A 20,525-nucleotide genomic window follows, 5' to 3' on the forward strand; every position below is an offset into this window, starting at 1 on the left:
CTATTCTTGCAACTTGGGCCACTATTAAGTACAATAATGATTGCTTAAGCATAGTGCTAAAATGATAATACCAAAAAAGTTGACCTGATAATTGAACTGACAATGTGATAGATAATCAAATGATAGTATACACAGAATGGATGGGAGAAGGCCGATTTACTTTCCATGTAAAATGGAATGAAGGTGAACACGTGTATTTATTTCTGGAAATTTTCATTTAAAAAAATTGAACTATGTTCAGCTACAGGTCAATGAAACCCAAGGAGTGAAATTTTGAAAGATAATTGCAAGTCTTACAATATCAGAAGAATGTAAAATTGAAATTGATAGAATATATTTGTGCCAAGAACTGAATTAATTTCTCACATATTCTTGAAAACTTACATAAAAGGGATCCTGTTATAATTTTACAAATCAGAAAATTGAGCATCAGAAATAGAGCTCTTTTAAAGCAATTGTTGCGATTAATATATCAAAGACTCAATCTATTGCTTTGTGACTCAAAACACCATACTCTTGACTCCTACATTGTGAGCGTCTCTACAAGCTGAATCACCTCTTCCTGCATTTCAATACCTATACTCTTTCAGTTCACTTTATTAAGCGTCTCTAAATGCATAGTTGTCCCCCAAGAAGGCTTCAGGGACATTCCCTTAGCTGTTCCCAAACTAACACTGAAACAGTTGACTGAGCCTTAATTGGCCTGCTGTCCGATGGCAGAAGAAAAAAAAATTAGAGAAGTACTTGAGAAATTAGGGGTTTCTTATTGTCAACACAGTAAGAGGTCATATGCAATGTAACTGCCTCCCCTCTTGTGAGTTTTTAAGTCCCACAAAATTTCCTGCTTTATGCCTAAAGTTCCATTTTTCAAGGAGGAGTAATCTACCACAGGAGACAGTGAATAGATGGACATTACCACATAGATGCTGAGTGCAAGTCAACAAAGCGATTTTCCTATCGATAGAAGATATAGGACTGTGACATTTAGAAATTTAAAAGATTCAAACAGGTGTGATTACAAGACATGATCTTTGGTTTCACAAATCATTGTCCCAGTGGACAATTGTACTATTAATTTTATACTGAGTTAGGAGAGTTTTGATCTACTTTGTAAGTATGCTGTTCTATTAAATGTCTGTATAAGATAAAAAAAAAACTGTGATTTTTATCACAATCAATATGACTGGCATAAACTATTTAAATTCTTTTAAATCTCATTTTCTACTTTCCGAATTTAAGAAGAACATAATAATAAAGACTAACCCCAAGTCTTTTTGTTAAAAAGATACAAACTCAGAGGTGCTGTATGAACTATAATATGTTACTCAATACTCAAAACTACTGCGTTTATAGAAAAAATAAAACATAGCATAGATGTAGTTTGATCTTAAGAAAACATGGACTCACAAAAGTTTTCCTATCATAAGTTTAGGAAATAAGGCTTTAATGGGTCTTAACCAATCTATTTTCTTGCCTCTTTCATTTTGAGACTTTAAGATAAAAATTCTATATTATGCTTGATTAAAGCATGAACATAATAAGCAATAAGCTCTGTGAGCAATCTTCTGTGAATCTATTACACAACCAAGTGTCTGTGCCACTGTGGAACCTGTTCAATAGATAGCGTAACAGCGTTGGTCCAGAGAATTCCCATGCTCAATATTGGGATAATCATGTTTGCTTGGCTCTCCAATTGCCACTTCATAAGGCATGCACTATTGGTCATTTAATATTTGTCTCTCATTGTCTGCACACTCTGAATCATTATTTTTAGTTACAGACCTTTGCGATGCCGAATGGCATTTACAGCTGATGACAGCTATAACAAATGACACTGAGCCAAAGCTACTAGGAGTAAAATACAGAAAAAAATGATAATAAATAACTGTCACTCAGTGCCTAAGCAGTGTCTGAAATTTGTTCTAGTCTATGTGCAATATAACAGACGATGCATAATTTAAAAGCAAAAAAAAAAAATGTTGAGTCGTTCATGCAATGAACAATAAGAAGGCCAGATGCTTGTCTTCCCAGAGACCATGAATTTAATATAGAGTATGGTATAAGTGTTCAAAATGGTCTCACAAAACTTCATGATGAATCTTAGAGCATTTCCCCAAAGTGTTGGTATTCACAAAGTGCATTTAGAGAAGTAGTCAAATAGGCACCAAAACAAACAAAAAATCAAATTTCTTAATATAATGTGGAGATAAGATCTTAGACACATGAGTAAGGGATTGGCATCATTATCTCATGAGAAGAAAGAGAAAACTCTTGGGGGATATTATTAAAATAAATTTTTGGTTCTGGTCAGGTGATGTGCGTTAGAGCCGGGCTTATGCTATCCTTTTCGGTTATCCACATCCTAAGTTAAGTATAAAGTATGGTGTGCTTAACTTGCAAGATGTACACATTAAACTATGCTTGCTGGAGTTAAACTGCATATATTTTGAAATAATTAAATTTAAAACAGTTTTATTTTTACCATTTACAAACACCTGGATTTCACCATGGCATGCCCCTCCTACTAAGACAGCTTTGTTACTCTGTGTAGGTTTCTGTCTCTTATCCACCTAAGGACACACCAGGTTTGCTCAAGGCGCTAGTAGTTCATTGCTGTGCTAGCATAAAATTTATCCTACCAGCGTTGGGTCATCAGGAAGCTGATGTGAGTAACTATATCAAAGGTCTGATTGAAAACCAATTTTCTACTCCCTTAAAAAGTTACTTGGTGGTTGAATGAGAATGGATCTCATAGGCTCATATATTTGGATGCTTAGTCACAAAGAAGGGAAGCAGTTTGAGAAGAATTAGAAAGATTTGAAAGTGTGGCCAAATAAATATTATAAAACTCTGTATTATTACAGACTTTAAGCTCATCATTTCCAAAGACGACCCATTGAGAACCTGTGAAAACTATACTTAAGAATTTCCAATCAGCAAATGAAAGACAATATGTTAGGGAAGAGTGCATCTGAGGAATGATTACACCAAACCCAAAGGACTAGAAGTAGAGATATATGATACACGTGACTAAGCATTTCCAAAAACATTTTCATATCCTAAGTACAGGCAAAGATCAGGGAAAGATGGAAGAACATCTGAGTAATTTGGAATATACATACTGGAAAACTAAAGAAGCAGAGGTGATAGGTGGAATAGAATTTTGCTCCTAGCATATCTGATGGCCTGTGGACTGCCTTGTTCCTGGTTGCGGTGAGGCTATCACACCAAGTCATTGAAAAGAAACTAGATTGTTATGTAACTACTCTCCACATATGAAAAAAATCCCACAATCCAGAAAAATGTCTAAATGATGCTAAGAATATAAGCACTCCTATGAAAGATACACAAAAGGTCCAGGAAGAATATCAACAGGGTTCATCTAGAGGGCTGATGACTCGGACACAGAATAAATATAAGTGAACATGGAGATAAGACAACTTTTTCCTTTTAATTATTCAGTTTTACAGTGTATAAAACATTCCCATTTTTGAAGTTAACATTATTTGAAGTTAACTGGGCAACATGAAAACATCTGATCTAATCTTCATTTTCTAAATGAAGAAATATGAAGTTTCTTCATATTAAGTGTTTAAACCAAGAATTCATTCTCTGTATGTATAAAGCCTGAATGCCATGCTCATCCAAATACAATATATTTCCTTTGTGAAAATTAAACTTACTTATGTAAGCCTTGAGACAGTGACATAGATATATTCCAGTGACACAGATATGCTCCAGCAGCTACTGGAGCAGTTTACCAACAGCAAAAAAAACATTTCTTCTTCCATTGCCCCCTCATGACTCCATATCCTAACAAAGATAGCACCAAGACTTGAAGAAAATCGTATCTAGATACTATGTGTCATTGACACTTGGTATAAATTAGGTTCACACATATTGAAAACCAAGTAACCAGCATAAACCTGAAACTCAAAATCAAAGCTTCACCCGTACCTTACTAAATACTGACTGACTACGGAAAAGTGGTATATATCTTAGATGAAAAAGAAATAGACTACGTTTACAACTAAAGTTACAGAAAAATAACTTTTTACCACATAGGCATGTGTGTATATGTGTATGTAAGTGTGAGTATATGTGTGTTTATGTGAGTATATGTGTGTATACGTGTGTTTGTATTTGAGGGAGGTTCAGAAGATAGTACTAAAGACAAGAAAAGAGTCTCCATTACTGACTCAGTAGGAGATTTTTGCTCCCTATCATTTCACAGTATATTTACAAAATCGCGGATCCTATTCTCTACACTAAACAAACACATATGAATTTTACTTTCATACTCCCATGACTTATATACAAGATCAAAAGCAGCACAGAGTGATTTACTACCAGACATTAAAGGCCTCACTTGGGTTCCCCGAGAAAGAGAAAGTTCTTCCTTAGCCTGTTACTTCCAAACTTTTTTGACTTTCCTCATTTTGCTTCAGATACTCAGATCCAGATGCAGCTATTTCTCATAGGAGAGGCTTCCTGGATTGGCAGGGACCACTCACAGTCAAGAGACATCACTCTATAGATGACTTACTCGGTCAGTCTTCCCGTCTGTCTGAATGCTGGTGTGGCTACGGACGTCATGGTCTTCTTCAAGGTCAGAGACATCCTCTAGTTCCTCTGGAGTCTGAAAAGGAAGCAAAGTATAGCTAATTTCAAGCTGCAAAACATTGCCACAACTTTGAAGAAAGTGTGTAGGACCTCAGAAAGGTGACCTTTGAATTGATATATGATCTGGAAATCCAGTTCCAGCCACACACACAAGAGAGGCATTAATTTGTATAAAAACGCCTAGATTTTCCTACCGGCATCATAATAGATAAAAAGTGGAAACAACTCTACTGTAGAACAGATATAAATTATTGTCTAACCACTGAGTAAAATAAAATTTGTTAATAAAGATGAGCCAAATAGTTACTCATGTTGCACAGTAGTAAGCCTTGATTATATCATGCTACATAAAAGGCATCAATTATAAAAACTACACAGAACATAAGATACAATTTTTAGAATATGAAAATCTTTTGGAAACAAATTTGGTTGTTACTTTTTAGGAAAAAGATGCAATGACTTACTGTACCTTCTCTTTGGCCTGCTGACAACTCTGGAATTGGATATTGATGGTCACTATAGACTATATGAATACACTAAAAATGTTGAGGGTTTCTTTCTTTGTTGTTTAAAAGTTAAAAACTTAATTTATAGAAATTATATCAAGGGTGAAGTAGAAGGAAAATTAGAGATCAGATGGAACTTTCTGTCAGTGCAGAGCTACTTGAATTTCCATGTTTGTTTTCAACAGTTAGACAATGTCCATTCTCTCTTTCTCTCTTTTTCTATATTAGTTGAGACAGCTCTTGCTACGGGAACCTCTAGATAGAACTGGATAATTTACATGCATTTCCACATCTCCTTGACTTCCCCCTGTCACAGGCACATCACACTTAAGCACTTCAGTTTTCAAAATTGAGCACCTAACTTTTGGTATACTCTGTGAGGTGAGGGTCAGGTGAATGCACTTACCAAAATAAGAACCTAAACATATCTGCTATCATTACTGCAAGTACAGATGGAAATACATACCAAGAATTAATATTTGTTTCATTTTACATAGTCACAGCCTTCTATACTATGATGTCTTTAACACAGAAAAAAATAGTTTTTATCAAAATCAGTTAAAATAAAGTGAAAGATAGCCCTGAGAATGCATCTCTACTGTAGTTGTGGCTACTGAAAACTTGTCTCCTTAGACCAATTCTGATTTTCCTTAAACCTTGCTTATTATACAGGATTTCAGAGATTTTCATGATTATTCAGGTCTTTCTTTCTTTGGTACCAACCTAAAGCTGGGGCAGGTGATTATTAACTGATGTAATATAAAAAAGTACCAATTTCTTATCCACAATTGACTCTAGATAATTTATCATCTCATGCATCTTTAAGCAGCCTGGTCTTTGTTCTCAGATACTAGCACTGAGCACTCCTGTTGCTTCATAGCAGAGTCCTTTTTATTTATTTCATCTGTCTGCCTGCAGATATTAATATTCCCCTCTCACTGAGGCCTCCCAGTGTGCTCACCCTTTGTTATCTATATATGGATCTTTTGCAGCTATGAGTAACAATGATCATAGAGCAATTGATTCTCTCTTCTCAGATCTTAATAGCAGAGTTCAACACTATAAGACTTCTACAAAACCCACACATTTCACTGTTAGCCATTTGTGTATTCTCACAGGAGTCTTGAGAAAACACATTTTCTACCTCCCTTCTTCATATATCCACCACGTCTTCTGACATATAAGCATATTCCACCAAGTCTTCTGACAGATGAGCATATTTTATCAAGTCAGTCCCCTTTCTTGTACCCTGTTGCTTTTAATTGAAGACTGTCTGATGCCCTCACTGCGTCTGTTTCTTATAAATGTCATTTGTTTATCACTAGGGTTGCCTCCTCCGCTAGTGCTACATAGCCACATCATTCATTCCAACATGTAATGAAGATCCAAATAAAGCAAACTAACTAAAACCATGACAGTCTTTACAGAAATTTCAATGTCCACTTTTTGTTGCTGGAGGAGATAAGCCTACCAATTACACCCACGTACTTCTGTGCTTTCTTTTTCTGTAACACAGAACTAATATTTTTCTTGCAAAGCCACCAAAATTGACCTGTTCTCTTCATGAACAAAATCAGTGGGAGAGTGTTCAAAATACTTGCCAAGAATATTTCACATTCTGTAGAGGCAGGAGGTTGGAAGGCATTGTGAAATAAGAAGTTAAATATGTAATGTAACAGTTTAACTTAAGTGGAAACCAAGAAAGAAGGTTTCTTTAATCTTTTGCAGGTATACATCTTAACTTTTTCAGGTCTGAAGACAAAAGCATAAAATCCATTCTTAAAAAAGGGAGTTTGGGGGGATGGCACACAATATATAACAATCTCTCAAAATAGAGTTTTCCTCAACTACTGACTTCAGAAAGCCAAAAGTTTAGAGTCTTAAACTCTAACAAGGACTTCCAGAAATATATTGAAGAGATATGGAGAGAGTGGACAGCCTTGCCTTATCCCTGATTTTAGTGGGATTGCTTTAAGTTTCTCTCATTTAGTTTGATGTTGGCTATAGGTTTGCTGTATATTGCCTTTTCTATGTTTAGGTATGTGCCTTGTATCCCTGAACTTTCCAAGACTTTAAACATGAATGGGTGTTGGATTTTGTCAAATGCTTTTTCAGCATCTAAGGAGATTATCATGTTTTTTTTTCCTTTCAGTTTATTAATATGGTGGATCACATGTAGAAAAATTCAAATAGATATATACTTATCACCCTGCACAAAACTAATGTCCAAGTGGATCAAAGACCTCAACATAAAACCAGAAACACTAAACCTGTTAGAAGAAAAAGTGAGGAAGAGCTTAGAGCTCATTGGCACAGGAGACAACTTCCTGAACAGAACACCAACAGCACAGGCTCCATGAGCAACAATCAATAAATAGGACATCATGAAAATAAAAAGCTTTTGTAAAGCAAAGGACACTGTTGTCAAAACAAAATGACTTCTTACAGATTAGGAAAGAATCTTCACCAACCCTTTATCTGACAGAGGGCTAATATCCAGTATATATAAAGAACTCAAGAAGTTAAACAGCAATAAATCAAGTAATCCAATTAAAAATAGGGTACAGACCTAAACAGAGAATTCTCAATAGAAGAACATCTAATGGCAGAGAAACACTTAAAGAAATGTTTAACATCCTTAGTCATCAGGGAACTACAAATGATAATGACCCTGAGATTTTACCTTACACCCATCAGAATGGTTAAGATCAAAAACTCAAGTGACAACATATGCTGGAGAGGTTGTGGAGAAAGAGGAACCCTCCTCCACTGCTGGTGGGAATGTAAACTTGTACAACCACTTTGGAAATCATTCTGGCACTTTCTCAGACAATTAGGAATAGCACTTCCTCAAGATCCAGCTATACCACTGCCAGGCATCTATCCAAAAGACGCTCAAGTATACAATAAGGACATTTGCTCAACCATGTTTGTAGAAGCTTTATTTGTAATAGCCAGAAGTTGGAAACAGTCCATGCCCCTCAATTGAGAAATGGATACAGAAATTGTGGTACATCTACACAATATACCATTACTCAGTGATTAAAAAAAGAAAACAACAACAACAACAACAAAAAAAGGAAATTATGAAATTTGTACATAAATGGAGGGAACTGGAAAAGATCATCCTGAGTGAGGTATCCCAGAAGCAGAAAGACACACAGGGTGTATACTCACTTATAAGTGGATATTAGATTTAGTATGATTATAGGATAAACATACTAAAATTTGTATACCTAAGAAAGCTAGTCAGGAAGGAGGACGCTGGATAAGATGCTCAATCGCCATTCAGAAAGGTAAAGAGGATGGACATTGGAGGAGGGAAAAAACAGACAACAGGATAGGAGCCTACCACAGAGGACCTCTGAAAGACTCTACCCTACAGGGTATCAAGGCAAATATTGAGACTCAAAGCCAAATTTTGGGCAGAGTACAGGGAATCTTATAAAAGAAATGGGAAATAATAAGACCTGGAGAGGACAGGAGCTCCATAAGGACAGTGACAGATCCTAAAATTCTCGGCACAGGGGTCTTTTCTGAAACTGATACTCCAGCCAAGGACCACTCATGGAGATGGCCTGGAACCCCTACACAGAGGTGGCCTATGGCAGTTCAGTATCCAAGTGGCCTCCATAGTAATGGGGACAGGGACTGTCTCTGACATGAACTGATTGGCCTGCTCTTTGATCACCTCCCCCTGAGAGAGGGGCAGCCTTACCAGGCCACAGAATAAGACAATGCAGCCAGTCCTGATCTGACCTGATAGACTAGGGTCAGAGGGAAGGGGAGGAGGACCTCCCTTATCAATGGACTGGGAGAGGGAAAGGGGTGGGTAAGAGGGATTCTTCGATTGGGAGAGGCAGAGGGAGGGAGGTACAAGGGGGATACAAGGTGAATATACTGTAATTAATAAAAATAAAATAATTAATAAAAAACAACAACAGAGAGGACAAAAGCATTTGTCTGACATAAAATTCCAAATTACAATCAATCACTCTGGGGAAGTAAAGGCAGGAACTCAAGTAAATCATATCACAGCATCAGTCTAGAGCAGAGACATAATAAATGCATCTTTGGTTTCAGCGACCCTTTCCCTCATTTTTGCTGCTCAGGACCACTTTCCTAGGGAATAGTGCCAACACAAATATGTACTTATCTTCCTACACCAATGAACAATTAGAAATTCCTTCACAGATATACCCTTGAGCCAACATGAAATAGATAACTTCATAATTCTCCTCCAATGTGATTTTATTTTGTTTCAGGTTGACAGTTAAACTAATCATCACAGCATATACAAAGAAAGTTACAAGAGTATGTGTGTTTCCAATCAATTATCTACCATATATTTGAACCAATGTAAAAACTTAATGTTGTAGAGTACAATGACCAACCCATTAACTTTGAATACTGAAAATCTGAACTTGAATTCTGGCTATCCAATGAGTTTCACTCTACATTTTGTGAGCCTTTTAAAACTTTGATTTCCTCAGACCAGAATTTGGCTAATATTACCTAAGACTAAAAGGTGTCATGTAGATGAATTGTATGAAGATATTGTAAGGGATAAAGCTACAGACAGAGCTATAAATAACCAGATTGCTTCTCTGTTATTTTCTTCTTCCTGTACTGTCTAATTCCTGGATGGTCTAACTGGATGTCTACATGTAGAAAAATGCAAATAGATCCATACTTATCACCCTGCACAAAACTAAAGTCCAAGTGGATCAAAGACCTCAATATAAAACCCAACACATTAAATCGGTTAGAAGAAAAAGTGGGGAATACCCTAGAACTCACTGGTACAGGAGACAACATCCTGAACAGAACACCAACAGCACAGGCTCTAAGAGCAACAATCAATAAATGGGACCTCATGAAACTGAAAAGCTTCTGTAAGTCAAAGGACACCGTCATCAAAACAAAACGACTGCCTACAGATTGGGAAAGAATCTTCACCAACACTTTATCTGACAGAGAGCTAATATCCAGTATATATAAAAAACTCAAGAAGCTGAAAAGCAGCAAACCAAATAATCCAATTAAAAAATGGAGAACAGAGCTAAACAGAGAATTCCCTGTAGAGGAATATCGAATGGCAGGGAAACACTTTCTTTAAAATGCTCAACCTCATTAGCCATTAGGGAAATGCAAATCAAAACGACCCTGAGATTTCATCTTACACCTATCAGAATGGCCACGATGAAAAACTCAAGAGACAACACATGTTGGAGAGGTTGTAGAGAAAGGGGAACCCTCCTTTACTGCTGGTGGGAATGTAACCTTGTACAACCACTCTGGAAATCAATTTGGTGCTTTCTCGGACAACTAGGAATTGCGCTTCCTCAAGATCCAGCCATACCACTCCTAGGCATATATCCAAAAGAGGCTCAAGTACACAATAAAGACATCTGCTCAACCATGTTTGTAGCAGCTTTATTTGTAATAGCCAGAAACAGCCCAGATGCCCCTCAACTGAAGAATGGATGCAGAAATTGTGGTACATCTACACAATGGAATATTACTCAGCAATGAAAAATAAGGAAATCATGAAATTTGCAGGTAAATGGTAGGACCTGGAAAGGATCATCCTGAGTGAGCTGTCCCAGAAGCAGAAAGATACACACGGTATATGCTCACTCATATAGACATATAACATAGGATAAACCTACTAAAATCTGTATATCTAAAGAAACTAATCAAGAGAGAGGACCCTGACTAAAATGCTTAATCCCCATCCTGAAAGGCAAAGAGGAAGGACATCAGAAGAAGAAGAAAAACAGGAAACAACCTAGGAACCTGCCACAGAGGGCCTCTGAAAGCCTCTGCCTTACAGACTATCTAAACAGACGCTGAGAATTATGGGCAACTGTTGGACAGTGTGCATGGAATCTTATGTAAGAAGTGGGATGTAGTAAGATCTGGAGAGGACAGGAGCTCCACAAAGAGAGCAACAGAACCAGAAAATTTGAACACAGGTGTCTTACCAGAGACTCTACTCCAACCAAGTACCAGGCATGGAGATAACCTAGAACCCCTGCACAGATGTAGCCCATAGCAGTTTAGTGTCCAAGTGGGTTACATAGTAATGGGAAGAGGGACTGCCTCTGACATAATCTGATTGGCCTGCTCTTTGATCACCTCCCCCTGAGGAGGGAGCAGCCTTACCAGGCCATAGAAGATGACAATGCAGCCACTCCTGATGAGATCTGATAGACTAAGATCAGAAGGAAGGAGAGGGGGACCTCCCCTATCAGTGGACTTGGGAGGGGCATGCATGAAGAAGGGGAAGGAAAGGGGGGTTTGGAGGGGAGGAGGGAAGGGCTTATGGGGGGGATACAAAGTGAATAAAGTGTAATGAATAAAATAAAATTAAATTAAAAACTTTGATTTCCTCGGACCAGAATTTGGGTAATATTACCTAAGACTAAAAGGTGTCATGCAGATGAATTGTATGAAGATATTGTAAGGGATAAAGCTACAAACAGAGCTATAAATAACCAGATTGCTTCTCTGTTATTTTCTTCTTCCTGTACTGTCTAATTCCTATATATTTTTCACAATTTTTATGTAAACTTAGATGGCTCTAATTTGAGCCAAATTTATTCTCAGATTGTGACCTTAGACAGCCCACTAAATACCTCTTACCTCAGAATCTTCAAATAGTATGCTATGTGGACATGGCTCTGATGAACACCTGCAGCTATATTTGTATAATTACAACCTACATATTATGTCTGTGCTAAACAAGATTTAATATAATTCTGCATATATTGTTTTCCTTGTGAAGCAGGTGGAGGGAATTTTTAAAGGAAGATTAGTTGTTTTCTGAAGTTCAAAATGATCTTTTTATGTGGCTTTGGCAAGGAGTTACCCTAAAATGCACTCTAAGGAATGATAGGGATGAATTAACTTTTTAAAAGTGGACTGCAGGTAAATCTGAACAAAACAAATGAGGCTCAATTGTCTAGAGAATTTTTAATCGTTCTGAGTATCAATTAGTTGTTTTGTTAAGTTTTTTTTTTTTTTTACATGAGAACTCAGGAAATTAATTTCATATTTTCCTCACAGAACTTGTTCATGAAACTAGTTCCTTAGAAACTTCCAAGATGGCAGCAACCAGCATATACCACAATTAAGGGCAAAAGACCAAAGACTGTGAAAATGGTGAGTAAACAGACTGCTGGCTCCAAAATACCTGCTTTAGTACTTCATGGATGAGAAGGGACATTCCCGGGGTTGGGAATGAACAATCCCAGTCTCACCCCCAAAGCATGCCTGGCTGTCTCCCGGTTCCAGGAGTCGTGAACTGTAAGGACCCTTTATGCCTGCCCAAGCACAGGCCCCCCGTTCCAGGGGTGCTCCTCTCCAGCAACCAGACATCAGATTCCTCCCACTCTCCCGGGAAGAGAGACTGGATTCCAGTGCAATTCCCAACCTTCAATCCAGGCTTCCACCAGTACCCCTGTGGAGACCAGCTGGACAATAAAATCGAGAGGGATAGTGGATCCAATGTGGAGGAGCCCACCTGAATCTGAGTGCCAGGAGTGTAGTATCTTCTTGGTTTGTGAGCCACTTCTCAGCTGCCTTCTGAAACATTTATACCCCCACAACTGCCTCTCGACACACCCACACCAGCGTGGCTGCCTCCAAAACACCAGCACCTATTTTTGTGTTTCTACGGACTTCTCCTACCATACAGAAGACAACACTGTACTCCAGAGAGAATCCAGCCTTTCCTGCAGCTCTGCTAGTGGTCTTGAGGAAACCAGCAAGACAGCTGATCACAAAGGCCCAAGGGACCCAGCAGGTTCCAGGAACAAACAACCAAGGCTATGGACAACCAGAGGGCTAAAGGCTAGTTTCAGAGCATAATCAACAAATACCAGGACATCATGGCTCCACCAGAAACCCTAAAAGACACTGCACACTGTATCCAGCTGAAACACGGAAAAATGATCTTAAATCAACGCTTATGTAGTTATTAGAGCAATTTAAAGAGGAAAGGGATGATTCTCTCAGAGAAATACAGAAAAACATAATCAAATAGAGGCCATCAAGGAAATGAAGGAAACCACAAACAGGTGAAGAAAATGAACAAAACTATTCAAGACTTGAAAATGGAATTAGAATCCATAAAGAAAACACAAACTGAGACAACCCTAGAGATGGAAAACTTAAAGAGAGAGAGAACCACAGAGGTAAGCATATAACAGAATACAAGTGATGGTGGAGAAATTCTCAAGTGTTTAAGATACAATTGAAGAAATCAATATATATGTCAAAGAAAATATTAAAATGAAAAAAAAATCGGGACATAAAACATCGAAAAAATCAAGAACACCATGAAAAGATGAAACCTAAGAATAGTAGGAAGATTCGAAAAAGAACATTTTGGGCTCCAATCCAGAAAATATTTTCAGGAAAATCATAGAAGAAAAATTCCCCAACCTAAAGAAAGAGATGACAGGGAACAGGACAGGAGCCTCAGAGGACATCTGAAAGGCTCTACCCTACAGGGTATCAAAGCAGATGCTGAGACTTATGGCCAACCTTTGTGCAAAGATCAGGACATTTATGAAAGAAGTGGGAAATAGTAAGACCTGGAGAGGACAGGAGCTCCACAAGGACAGTAACAGAACCAAAAAATCTCTGCATAGGGGTCTTTTCTGAGAGTCATACTCCAACCAAGGACCATTCATGGAGATAACCTAGTATCCCTGCACAGATGTAGCCCATGGCAGTTCAGTGTCCAAGTGGATTCCATAGTAATGGTAACAGGGATTGTCTCTGACATGAACTGATTGGCCTGCTCTTTCATCACCTCCCCTGGGAGGAGCAGCCTTACCAGGACACAGAGGAAGACAATGCAGCCACTCATGATGAGACCTGATGGACTAGGATCAAAAGGAAGGGGAGGAAGACCCCTCCTATCAGTGGACTTGGAGAGGGGCATGGGTGGAGAAGGGGGAGGGAGGGTGGGATTGGAAGAGGAAGAGGGAGGGAACCACAGGGGTGGATACAAAGTGAATAAATTGTAATAAATAAAATTAAAATTAAAAAGTTAAAAAATAAAAATAAAAAAGAAGGGGAAAAAAAAAGAGATGACTTTAAACATACAAGAGGCTTACAGAACACTAAGGAGACTAGACCAGAAAAGAAATTCCTCCTGTCACATAAAAATCAAAACACTACGCTACACAACAAAGAAAAAAACATTAAAGGTGGCAAAGAAAAAAGGCCAAGTAACATATAAAGGCAGACCTATCAGAATTACAATTGACTTCTCCACAAAGACTGTAAAAGCCAGAAGGGCCTGGGTAGGTGTCATGAAGACACTAGGAGACAACAGATATCAACCCAGACTATATCTAGCAAAGTTTTCAATCACTATAGATAAAGAAAACAAGATATTCCACAACACCACCAAATTAAACAACATCTATGCTAAGATTCCCTGCACTCTGCCCAAAGGTTGCCCATAAGTCTCAGCATCTACATTGATAGTCTGCAGGGCAGAGCTTTTCAGAAGTGGGAAACAGTAAGATCTAGAGAGGACAGGAACTCCACAAGGAGAGCAGAAGAACCAAAAAATCTGAGCACAGAGGTCTTTCCTGAGACTGTTATTCCAACCAAGGACTGTGAATGGAGATAACCTAAGACCCCTGCACGGATGTAGCCCATGGCAGTTTAGTATCCAAGTGGGTTCCATTGTAATAGGAACAGGGACTGTCTCTGACATGAACTGATTGGCCTGCTCTTTAATTACCTCCCCCTGAGGGGGAAGCAGCATCACCAGGCCACAGAAGAAGACAACACAGCCACTCATGATGAGACCTAATTGACTAGGGTCAGAAGGAAGGAAAAGAAGTCCTCCCCTATCAGTGGACTTGAGGAGGGGCATGCATGCAGGGGGTGGAGGAAGGGAGGGATTGGGATGGGAGGAGGGAGAAAACCACTGGGGGGATACAAAGTGAATAAAGTGTAATTAACAAAGAAAAAAAAAACATTAAAAAAACCCCACAATATCTATGGACTAGCCCAGCCCTACAGAAGATACTAGAAGAAAAACTCCACACAATGAAATCAACTACACCCAAGAAAATACAAGTTATAAAAAACTTTACAATAGCAAGACCAAAAGAAAACAATCACACAAAAACACTATCCCCACCAACACCTCAAAAAAGGAACTAACAATCATTAGTCACTAAATCTCTCAATATCAATGGACTCAAATATACAATAATAAGACATAGGCTAACAGAATGGTCCATAAAACAGGGTCCAACATTCTGCTGCATGCGAGAAAGAAAAGATAGACAATAACTCAGAGTAAAGGGCTGAAAAAAACAGACCGAAGAAGCACCCTGGAGTAGCCATCTCAGTATCTAATAAAATAGACTTTCAACCAAAATTAATTAAGAGATAGGGAAGGAAACTTTATTTCAATCAAAGTAAAAATCCACCACCAGACATCTCAACCCAGAACATATATACCTCAAATACAAGGGTATCTGCATTTGTAAAAGAAACATTATTTAAGCTTAAATCACACTTCAATCCCAATACATTAATAGTATTCAACACCCAAAATTCACCAATAGACAGATCATTGAAACAAAAACTAAATAGAGAAATAATGAAACTAACAGAGGTCATGAATCAAATGAACCTGGTAGATGTCTATAAAACTTTTCAGCCAAACACAAAAGAATATCATCTCTTCTTAGCACCACATAAAACCTTCTCCAAAATCAATCATATAGTCAGTCACAAAGCAAAACTCAACCGATACATGAAAATTGAATTAACCCATGTTCTTTGTCAGATCACTGTGGATTAAAGCTAGACTTCAACAACAAGAGAAATAACAAAAAGCTTACACACCCATGAAAACTGAACAACTCCATGCTCAAGGATCACTGGGTGAAGGAAGAAATAAATAAAAAATTTGAAGATTACCTAGAAATCAATGAAAATGAAGGCACAACTTACCCAAATATATGGGACACCATGAATGCAGTGCTAGGAAGAAAGTTTATTGCACTAAGTGCCTTCATAAAGAAATTGGAGAGATTCCATACTATCAATTTAACAGCTCACCTGAAAGCTTTAGAAAATTAAAAAAAAAAAAAGCAAACATACCCAAGAGGAGTAGACAGCAGGAAATAATCACTCAGGCCTGAAAATAATAAATTATAAACAAAAAGAGCAACACAAAGACTCAATGACATCAATAGTTGGTTCTTTGAGAAAAATCAACAAGATAGACAAACCAAGCCTAATTGACTAAAAGACAGAGAGACAGCACACAAATTAACAAAATCAGAAATGAAAGGGGGGACTTAACAACAGACACTGAGGAAACCCAAAGAATCATTAGGTCTTACTTCAAAAGCCTATATTTTACAAAATTAGAAAATCGAAAGGTAATGTTTGATTTTCTTGATAGATTTCACCTATCAAAAGTAAATCTACAGCAGGTAAACATTTTAAACAGTCCTATAACACCTAAGGAAATAGAAGCAGTCATCAAAAGTCTCCCAACCAAAAAAAGCCCAGGGCCAGATGGTTTTAGCCCAGAATTCTACCAGACTTTCAAAGAAGAGCTAACACCAATACTACTCAAATTATTCCACAAAATAGAAACATAAGGAACATTACCAAACTCATTCTATGAAGTCACAGTTAGTTACCCTGATACCTAAACCACACAAAGACTCAAAAATGAAAGAAATTCTGGACAAATCTCCCTTATGAACATTGATGCAAAAATGTGCAATAAAATATTTGCAAGCCTAATTAAAAAACACATCAAATACATCATTCACCATGATCAAGTAGATTTCATTCTAGGGATGCAGGGATGGTTCAACAGATGAAAATCCACCAGTGGAATCCACCATATAACCAAACTAAAAGAAAAAAATATCACATGATGACCTCATTAGATGTAGAAAAACCTTTGACAAAATCCAATATCTTTTCATGATAATAGTCTTGGAGAATTCAGGGATAAAAGGCCCATACCTAAAGATAATAAAGGCAATTTACAAGTTGATAGCCAACATCAAACTAAATAAAGAGAAACTCAGAGCAATCCCACTAAAATCAAGGAAAAGACAATGTTGCCCCCACTCTCCATATCTCTTCAATATAGTACTAGAAATTCTAGCTAGAGCACTAAGACAACTAAAGGAGATCAAATGGATACAAAATTGGAAAGGAAGAAGTAAATGTATCACTATTTGCAGGTGATATGATAGTATATATAAGCAACCCCCAAAATTCCACCAGAGAACACCTGCAACTGATAATCAACTTCAGCAAAGTGGTGGGACTCAATATTAATTCAAAATAATCAGCAGCTCCTATATACAAATGAAAAGGGGGCTGAGAAAGAAATTAGGGAAAAAACACCTTTCACAATAGCCAAACAGTATGAAGTATTTAGGTATAACTAACCAAACAAGCCGAAGACATGTCTGACAAAAATGTCAAGTCTCTGAAAAAAGAAATAGAAGAAGATATCAGAAGATGGAAAGCTCTCCCATGCTTATGGATCAGCATGATTAACATAGTAAAAATGGCTATCTTACCAAAAGCAATCTACATATTCTAACATAGTAAAAATGGCTATCTTACCAAAAGCAATCTACATATTCAATGTAATTCCCATTAAATTACCAACACAATTCTTTACAGATCTTGAAAGAAAAATTCTCAACTTCATATGGAATAACAAGAAACCCAGCATAGTTAAAACAATCTTCTACAATAAAGGATCTTCTGGAGGTATCTCCATCCCTGGTCTCAAGTTGTACTACAGAGCAGTACTAATAAAAAACTACATGTCACTAGCTAGAAATAGAATGGTTGATCAATTGAATTGAATGGAAGATACAAAAATAAACCCATACACCTATACACACTTGATTTTTCACAAAGAAGCCAAAACGATAGAAAAGAAAAAAGGCAGCATCTTCAAAATCATGGTGCTGGTCTAAGTGGATGTCTACAAGTAGAAAAATTCAAATAAATCTATAATTATCACAATGCACAAGACTCAAGTTCAGGTGGATCAAAGACCTCAACATAAAACCAGACACACTAAACCTGTTAGAAGAAAAACTTGGGAAGAGCCTTGAACTGATTGGCACAGGAGACAACTTCCTAAACAGAACACCAACAGCACAGGCTCTAAGATCAGCAATCAATAAATGGGACCTCATGAAACTGAAAAGCTTCTGTAAAACAATAGATTCGCTGCACTCTGAACAAATTTTGTTTATGAGTCTCAGCATCTGCTTTGATACACTGCTGGGTAAATGGCAGGCTACAGATTGGGAAAAGATCTTCACCAATCCTACAAAGGGCTAATATCCAGAATATATAATGAACTCAAGAAATTAAACACCAACAAAAGAAATAATCCAATTTAAAAATTGGATGCACAGCTACAGAAAATTTCTAACAGAGGAATCTTGACAGGAGTAGAAACTCTTAAAGAAATGCACAACATCCTTAGTCATTCGGGAAATTCAAATAAATTTGTACCCCTTTTGTCTCCTTTAGTTGTCTTATTGCTCTAGCTAGAACTTCTAGTACTATATTGAAGAGGTATGAAGAGAATGGGCAGCCTTGTCTTGTTCCTGACTTTAGTGGGATTGCTTTGAGCTTTTCTCCACTTAATTCGATGTTGGCTATTGGCCTGCAGTCTGTAGCATTTATTTATTTTTTAATTATTTTTTTACATTAATTACATTTTATTCTCTTTGAATCCCAGTTGTAGCCCTCCCTCTCATTCCCTCCCAACTCCACCCTCCCTCCCTCCTCTGCTCCAATGTCCCTTTCCAAGTCTACTGATAGCGGGATGTCCTCCTCCTCTTCCCTCTGACCCTAATCTGTCAGGTTTCATCAGGATTGGCTGCAATGTCCTCCTCTGTAGCTTGTCAAGGCTGCTCCTCCCATCAGGGGAGAGGGTGGTCAAAGACCCAGCCACTGAGATCATGTCACAGACTATCCCTGTTCCTCTTACTAGGAAACCCACTTGGATACTTAGCTGCCATGGGCTACATCTGAGCAGGAGTTCTAGGTTATGTCCATGAATGGTCCTTGGTTGAAGTATCAGTCTCAGAAAAGACTCCTGGGCCCAAATATTTTTGTTCTGTTGCTCTCCTTGTGGAACTCTGGTCCCCTCCAAGTCTTTCATCTCTCCTTTCTTTCATAAGATTCGCTGCACTCTGAACAAAGTTTGTTTATGAGTCTCAGCCTCTGCTTTGATACACTGCTGGGTAAAGTCTTTCAGAGGCCCTCTGTGGCAGGTTCCTGACCTGATTCCTGTTTTCTCCTTCTTCCAATGTCCATCCCATTTGTCTTTCTGAGTGAGGATTGCTCATCTTACCCAGGGTCCTCCTTGTTTAGTTTCTTTAGGTGTAGAGATTTTAGTATGTTTATCCTATATTATTGGTCTAGTATCTACTTATAAGTGAGTATATACTGTGTGTATCTTTCTGCTTCTGGGATAACTCACTCAGAATGATCTTTTCTAGATCCCACCATTTGCCTGCAAATTTTATGATTTCCTTCTTTTTGATTAGTATTCCACTGTGTAAATGTACCACAATTCTCTATCCATTCCTCCATTGAGGGACATCTGGGTAGTTTCCAGGTTCTGGCTATTGTAAATAAAGCTGATCTGTAGCATTTCTTATGTTTACATATGGGCCCTGTATCTCTGATATCGCCAAGACTTTTATTACTGGTGGGAGTGCAAACTTGTACAACCCTTTTGAAATCAATCTGGTGCTTTCTCAGAAAACTGGGAATAGCTCTATGTCAGGGCTCAGTTATGTCACTCCTGGGCATACACCCCAAAATATACTCCACCATTTAACAATAGCATTTGCTTAACCATGTTCTTAGCAGCTTTATTTGTAATAGCCAGAAGCTGGAAACAACCTAGATGTCCCTCAACTGAAGAATAGATAAACTGTGGTACATTATACAATGGAATACTTCCTAGCCATTAAAAAAATCAAAAAAATCATGAAATTTGTAGGCAAATGGATGACACTAAAAAAGATCATCCCGAGTGAGGTAACACAAACCCAGAAAGACATACATGGTATGTAATCACTTATGAGCAAACTTTAGTCATATAGTACAGGATAGACATACTACGATGAACAGACCCCAAGAAGATAAGTAATAAGAAGGACCCAAGGGAATATGTGTAAATCTCACTCAGAAAGGGAAACAGAGTAAACAGAGGTAATGGTTGAAGAGTGGGAACAAGTTAGAAGAGGGAGCACAGAAAGAAATAAGGATGGAGATCAGGCCTGGGGAGTGCAGGGGCAGGAGGGCAGAAGACCTGCAGAAGAAAGAAAAACT

The 20,525-nt window shown here is 37.8% G+C and overlaps 1 protein-coding gene across 2 annotated transcripts in view; it reads right to left on the reverse strand.

Moving 5' to 3' along the window:
* Ctnna3 (catenin alpha 3) overlaps positions 1-20,525 on the reverse strand; it is a 1,666,920-nt gene that overhangs the window by 156,643 nt on the left and 1,489,752 nt on the right. For both annotated transcript variants that reach the window (XM_060369423.1, XM_060369422.1), the window contains exon 14: positions 4,547-4,639. In XM_060369423.1, coding sequence (XP_060225406.1) covers positions 4,547-4,639 — 93 coding nt within the window. The remainder of the gene's footprint in view (positions 1-4,546; positions 4,640-20,525) is intronic.

This window comes from Meriones unguiculatus, chromosome 16, assembly GCF_030254825.1.
Source record: "Meriones unguiculatus strain TT.TT164.6M chromosome 16, Bangor_MerUng_6.1, whole genome shotgun sequence".
NCBI classification, from domain to species: Eukaryota; Metazoa; Chordata; class Mammalia; order Rodentia; family Muridae; genus Meriones; species Meriones unguiculatus.